This window comes from Capricornis sumatraensis, chromosome X (assembly GCF_032405125.1).
Source record: "Capricornis sumatraensis isolate serow.1 chromosome X, serow.2, whole genome shotgun sequence".
Classification (NCBI taxonomy): Eukaryota; Metazoa; Chordata; class Mammalia; order Artiodactyla; family Bovidae; genus Capricornis; species Capricornis sumatraensis.
Window position 1 is genome coordinate 94141558 of NC_091092.1, and position 6570 is coordinate 94148127.

The 6570-nt window shown below is 39.7% G+C and overlaps 1 protein-coding gene across 3 annotated transcripts; it reads left to right on the plus strand.

Annotated features, from left to right (window-relative positions):
• The first annotated feature begins 2764 nt into the window (after positions 1–2764).
• Positions 2765–5792, plus strand: UBQLN2 (ubiquilin 2). 3 transcript variants are annotated; one of them, XM_068962275.1, is made up of 3 exons: positions 2765–4140; positions 4207–4333; positions 4430–5792. In XM_068962275.1, exons 1-3 carry the CDS (start codon positions 2899–2901, stop codon positions 4771–4773), a joined length of 1713 nt encoding a protein of 570 aa, XP_068818376.1. In that variant the 5' UTR covers positions 2765–2898; the 3' UTR covers positions 4774–5792. The 3 variants fall into 3 exon arrangements, with proteins under 3 accessions (XP_068818376.1, XP_068818375.1, XP_068818374.1); XM_068962274.1 differs by having other exon boundaries at positions 2765–4333; positions 4466–5792; XM_068962273.1 differs by having other exon boundaries at positions 2765–5792.
• Positions 5793–6570: the final 778 nt, after the last annotated feature.

Sequence of the window (6570 nt, forward strand, 5' to 3'; positions counted from 1 at the left end):
GCTTCTATGTTTTGCTGTATTCTTTGGTGAGAGACTTCTAAGAGAATCACTTAATTATAATAGTTTATCTATTTAACTTGTTCTTCAGAGAACTTCCTAGGTTTTCTTAACACAATTTATTTTTTGAATTTGTTAATTCATTAATGTTTGATTTTATCACTTTGTAGCCATCACCCTGCTTCTCTCTTTTCTTTTTTTCTTTTTTTGGTCCTATTTGGATATCTAATTAATTTATTTTCTTTCTATTCTTTGGTAGTTAAGATCTTTGAGTGCATAAATTTGACTCTGAGTTCGTTCACATCGTACCCAGTAAATTAAATACCATTAAATTGAAGCTTGGTAAGAATGCAGATTTCTGAGCACCATTTATGTTTTGATAGGTTTGGAGTGGGGTCTAGAAATCTGTATTTTTTAATGAGATCCTCAGATCACATATAGGGAAATCCCATCATATTATGAACGTTTATGTTCTCTTTACTACTATTTTATTACTACTATTTTCCTAAATTCACTCTAAGAACTTTCACTTGTACTTTGTCCCAAAAGTGTTTAATTCTGTTTTAATTTTCAAGTGGTTGAGTTTTTAATTCACACTTTCATTGATGTCTAGTTTTATTCAACTGAGATCAAAGATGACCTGTGATATTTGCTTAATTTTTTTCTTTTTTTGAAAATTAAAAATATCAAACAGCACAACAGTTTAATCAAAAAATGTCCCTATCACCTAGAATTAATTCTTGCTTTTTTGCCATATTTGCTTCCATATAAAAGAAGACATATATTTTTAGAGATTTAATTAAATTTCCTTTTAAATACTGTCCTGTGTCCTATTTGATTCCCTCTTCCTCATGGGTGCAAATTTATGGTATGAGCCATAAATTTATTCATAGAATGGTATGAACCATTCTAGTATATTTTCAATAGCTTCATATATATACCATAGAGTGTTGTTCTATTTAATTAGGTTTTTGAGATCTACATATATACATTTATTTAGACCTAGTTCATTTCTTTTATCTGTATTCTAATGTTAATCACACTATATTAATACATTCCCCTCTTGATAGACATCACATACTTATTTTTTTTTTTCTTGAGGGTTACTAAAGTATGTGTGTCCTAATGCTTCAAATGCTATTAAATGCTGGCAGAAAACTAGGGGGGAAAGTACATTTTTGCATGGTATAAACCAGAATTAGAAATTTATACATAAATTTGAAGTTATTTGTTCTATTATTCAAGTGCTAGATCTTTATTACTTCTACTTAATCTGTAATTAAGTTAGATAAATATGTTAATAGCTGCCACTACTATTGTATGCCTGTCAATTTCTACCTATAACTTCCCACCAAAATAACTTCTCACTTTTTAAAATTGTAAAGGCAGGGCATACCTATAAAAGCTGTCAGAAAATTAATACTTTTATTTTAAAAAAGGGACAATTAATTAATTTCAATACCAAGTAATAACCACCATTAACATACTGGTGTATAGTGTTTCAGGGTTCTTTTTACACATTCACCATCTTTAAAGACAGGTTACACATACTAACTGCTTAGAAATAGTTTTAAAATAAAAATATATTTGCTGTATTTTTTGGTATTGAGACATAATGATTGTATAATTTCTAACTGTACAGAAATATAAACATAAAGCTGACAGTGAAAATACTAAGTACTTTCCCTATTTCATGTACACTTTGTATCATACAAATAACCACCTATATTTTAAACAGTGCATATTTGTATGGTAATGTAATATATCTGACCAATCCTGTGTAAAGATATACTGATTATCCTTTAAAATAATTTTTTGAATACTGTAGTGCATGTACATTTTTAACATATGTATTTTTGCATCCTTACCCAATTATTTTCATAGGTGAGGTCTCTGAGGCACTTCCAAATAAAGGTGGAAATATTTAAAATATTGATATATATGTTAAAATTGCCTTATAACAACCTACACTTCAAAATTAACATTGGAGGACATTTTCTCAGTTCTCTTTCTCCTGAAGATAAGGCTTATTATTATTTTTCATCTTTTCCAATATAAGACAGAAGAAGAATCTCATTGTTTTAATTTGAATTTCTTTGGTTGCCAGTGAGCTTAATCATTCTTTCATATGCCCATTGGCCATTTGCATTTCTTTTGTAAAATGCAGGTTCCTGCCCAGTCCTCTTCCCTTCTAAGGGTGGTGTTCACCTTTCCCTTTTTGCTTTGTCAGTGCTCTTTATTATTAATTGGGGTCGGTTCGATTCAGGCTTTCACCTGTTCACTTTACTGCCTAATGGAATATATATGTATATATATTTTTTTCCATTGGCTTTTAATGTCCTTTATAGAAGCTTCCTCTCTTTCTTTCCCTCTCTTTTCGCTTGTCTGCTGTTATCCTTTCGTTTCTTTCTCTCTGTTTATCTCTCTCATTTTCTTTTTTTACTACATAAGTTTTTAATTTTGACCAAGTTGCATCTATCATTCTGGGCCTGGCGCCGCCTCAGTAGGGGGAGCAGCGGGGAGGAGAGCGCGGAGCTGGGGGAGGGGAAGGGGCGGGGAGGAGCGGGCGGAGCAGTTGCAGAAGCTGCTGGGAGAGCGCGCGGTGGGATCACACGGCGGCCCGGCGGCGGCGGCGGTGGCGGCGGCGGCGGCGGCGGCGGCGGCGACGGCGGCGGCGGCGGCGGCGGCCCAGAGACCGGAGCGCCGATACCGCGGCCCGCGGCCTACACGGAGCCTTCTTTTCACCGGAGGACCAGTGATCCGCAGTCTTCAACACAGAGGTACCGTGCTCCGCGCTCCCCGCCAGGTCCGGCCCAACCTGCTGTGGCAGTGCCTCCTTCTTTCCTCTCTCTCTCTCGCCTGCCGGCGCCTTCCCTGACTGCCTGCGTCACCGCGGCCGCCATGGCTGAGAATGGCGAGAGCAGCGGCCCCCCGCGCCCCTCCCGCGGCTCTGCTGCGGCCCAAGGCCCAGCCTCTACCCAGGCCGAGCCCAAAATCATCAAAGTCACTGTGAAGACCCCCAAAGAGAAAGAGGAGTTCGCAGTGCCCGAGAACAGCTCAGTCCAGCAGTTTAAGGAAGCGATTTCGAAACGCTTCAAATCCCAAACGGATCAGTTAGTGCTGATTTTTGCCGGAAAAATCTTAAAAGATCAGGATACCTTGATCCAACATGGCATCCATGATGGACTGACTGTTCACCTTGTCATCAAAAGCCAGAACCGACCTCAGGGCCAGTCCACACAGCCTAGTAATGCCGCGGGAACTAACACTACCACCGCGTCGACTCCCAGGAGTAACTCCACACCTATTTCCACAAATAGCAACCCGTTTGGGTTGGGGAGTCTTGGAGGACTTGCAGGCCTTAGCAGCCTCGGCTTGAGCTCGACTAACTTCTCTGAGCTCCAGAACCAAATGCAGCAGCAGCTCTTGTCCAGCCCTGAGATGATGATCCAAATCATGGAAAATCCCTTTGTTCAGAGCATGCTTTCGAATCCTGATCTGATGAGGCAGCTCATTATGGCCAATCCACAGATGCAGCAATTAATTCAAAGAAACCCAGAAATCAGTCACCTGCTAAACAACCCAGATATAATGAGGCAGACCCTCGAAATTGCCAGGAATCCAGCTATGATGCAGGAAATGATGAGAAATCAAGACCTGGCTCTCAGCAATCTTGAAAGCATCCCAGGTGGCTACAATGCTTTACGGCGCATGTACACTGACATTCAAGAACCCATGCTGAATGCCGCACAAGAGCAGTTTGGGGGTAACCCATTTGCCTCGGTGGGGAGCAGTTCCTCCTCTGGGGAAGGTACACAACCTTCCCGCACAGAAAATCGTGATCCACTACCCAATCCATGGGCGCCACCACCGGCTACCCAGAGTTCTGCGACCACTAGCACAACAACCAGCAGTGGCAGTGGATCTGGCAGTAGCTCCAGCAGTGCTACCGGAAACACAGTGGCTGCAGCCAATTATGTCGCCAGTATCTTCAGCACCCCAGGAATGCAGAGCTTGCTGCAACAGATAACCGAAAACCCCCAGCTGATCCAGAATATGCTGTCTGCACCATATATGAGAAGCATGATGCAGTCTCTGAGCCAGAATCCAGATTTGGCTGCACAGATGATGCTGAATAGCCCTGTGTTTACTACAAATCCTCAGCTGCAGGAGCAGATGCGTCCACAGCTCCCTACTTTCCTACAGCAGATGCAGAATCCAGAGACGCTATCAGCCATGTCAAACCCAAGAGCAATGCAGGCTTTAATGCAGATCCAGCAGGGGCTACAGACATTAGCCACTGAAGCTCCTGGCCTCATTCCAAGCTTCACTCCAGGTGTGGGGGTGGGGGTGCTGGGAACCGCTATAGGCCCTGTAGGCCCAGTCACACCCATAGGCCCCATTGGCCCCATAGTCCCGTTTACTCCCATAGGCCCCATTGGGCCCATAGGACCCACTGGCCCTGCAGGTCCCCCTGGCTCCAGTGGCACAGGCGCCCCCCCTGGGCCTACTGTGTCTAGCGCTGCACCCAGTGAAACCACGAGCCCAATATCGGAATCTGGACCCAACCAGCAGTTCATTCAGCAAATGGTGCAGGCTCTGGCTGGTGCAAATCCTCCGCAGCTGCCAAATCCAGAAGTCAGATTTCAACAACAACTGGAACAGCTCAACGCAATGGGCTTCTTAAACCGGGAAGCAAACTTGCAGGCTCTAATAGCAACAGGAGGCGACATCAATGCAGCCATTGAGAGGCTGCTGGGCTCCCAGCCATCGTAATTACATTTCTGTACCTTGAAAAAATGTATCTTATTTTTGATAATGGCTCTTAAATCTTTAAACACACACAAAATTGTGCTTTACTTTCAGTTTGATTTTTTTCAACTCTGTCTAGTTATAAATTTAATATGCATTTTAAGGTGGAGTCCTTTCCTCCCTCTTTGTTTCCTCCCTCCTTCCCTCTCTCCTTCCTTCCCTCCCTTCCTGTTTTGAATGGTGAGAATCAATGCTGTTTTACTCAAAGGTGTTGCATGCAAACACTTCTTTATTCTGCATTTATTGTGATTTTTGGAAACAAATCAACCTTTACAGTTGGGTGAACAAGTTTTGTCCTACAGATGTCCAATTTATTTGCATTTTAAACATTAGCCTATGATAGTAATTTAATGTAGAATGAGAATATTAAAAACAGAAACAGATTAACTGAAACTCTATAATTTGTGGTACAATATTGCTTATTGTGACTTTGGCATGTATTTTTGCTAGCAAAATGCTGTAAGATTTATACTATTTGATCTTTTTTGATATATTTGTACACAGTACAGTAAGCACAATTGGAACTGTACATTTCGATAAATTGCAGCAGAATCTCTGAGCAGATATGTATAACCAAAATGAGAAAGAATATAAGAAATATGTCTGGAGCTTGGTATATCTCACAATTTTGTAGAATCTTACAGCATCTTTGATAAACTTCTCAGTGAAAATGTTGATTAGGTAAGTTCAGTTAAAATATAGTAGAAATGTTTATCCTGGTATCTCTAAGTATACATTTAATTGTACAGAAAACAGTGTGATGTGTCAACATTTGCAAATTGATTGTATATGATCTTAATCTTAGTGCAGCCTGAAGGATCAGTATAGTAATGCCAGGAAAGTGCTTTTTTAAGACTTCCTTCTCAGCTTCTCCCATAAAGAGATCCTAATACGCATTTTGATTTGTAATTGGAAATGTAACTTTCACTGAAAGTGTCATGTGATGTTTGCATTACTTTTAACTGCTGTGTATAAAGAAAACTGTATCTTTTGACTCCATCAGTTATTTCTCTTGTGCACAGGGAAAATGCATTAAAAATGACTAAAAAAATTAAAAAATGAATAATTTTTTTTCTTTTTGCCTTCTCTCCATAGGATCATGTTTAGAAGGATTGCCCAACCCCAGGATTATGTAAATCTTGTCCTGTATTTCTCTAATTTTAATGGTTTAGTTTTTTATAAAAGTACCTTTGCCCTGTCTGGAATTATTTTGGTGTATAGATTTAGGTATTTTACCATTTTTCCCTCAAGTTTAGACTGTTGTTACCTAGTATTTATTTCATTGTCCACATTCCCCCTCCGTTTGAAATGTCATGTGTGTATATATATACACACATATATATGCACGTATATATATATACACATAGTATATGTGTATATATATATACACACACACATATACACTTTATTCTGTTTGAATTCTCTTTAGTACCACTGAACATTGTAGCCCCAATACATCAGCCTGTAGTTATTGAGTTAGAAATATGACTTCATATCTCTTAGGGCACATCCTCCTTTTGATCTCTTTTATTTTTATTTTTCACAATTTTCTACTGATTCCAACAGGTTTATATTACCAGATGAACTTTATAGTTACTAGATAACCACCCCCTCCCAGATAAATTGGTAATTTGGTTAGCATTGTCTTAAATTGATAGGATAGTGAGAAGTACAGAATTACGATGCTTTCCAGAAACATGATATATTGCCTCATTGAAAGAAAACAAAACACTTTTTACATCTTTCAAGAGTTTTATTTAT

Excerpts from the sequence above, each read along its gene's own strand:
- UBQLN2 (XM_068962273.1), top strand. The coding sequence starts at position 2,899 with ATGGCTGAGAATGGCGAGAGCAGCGGCCCCCCGCGCCCCTCCCGCGGC.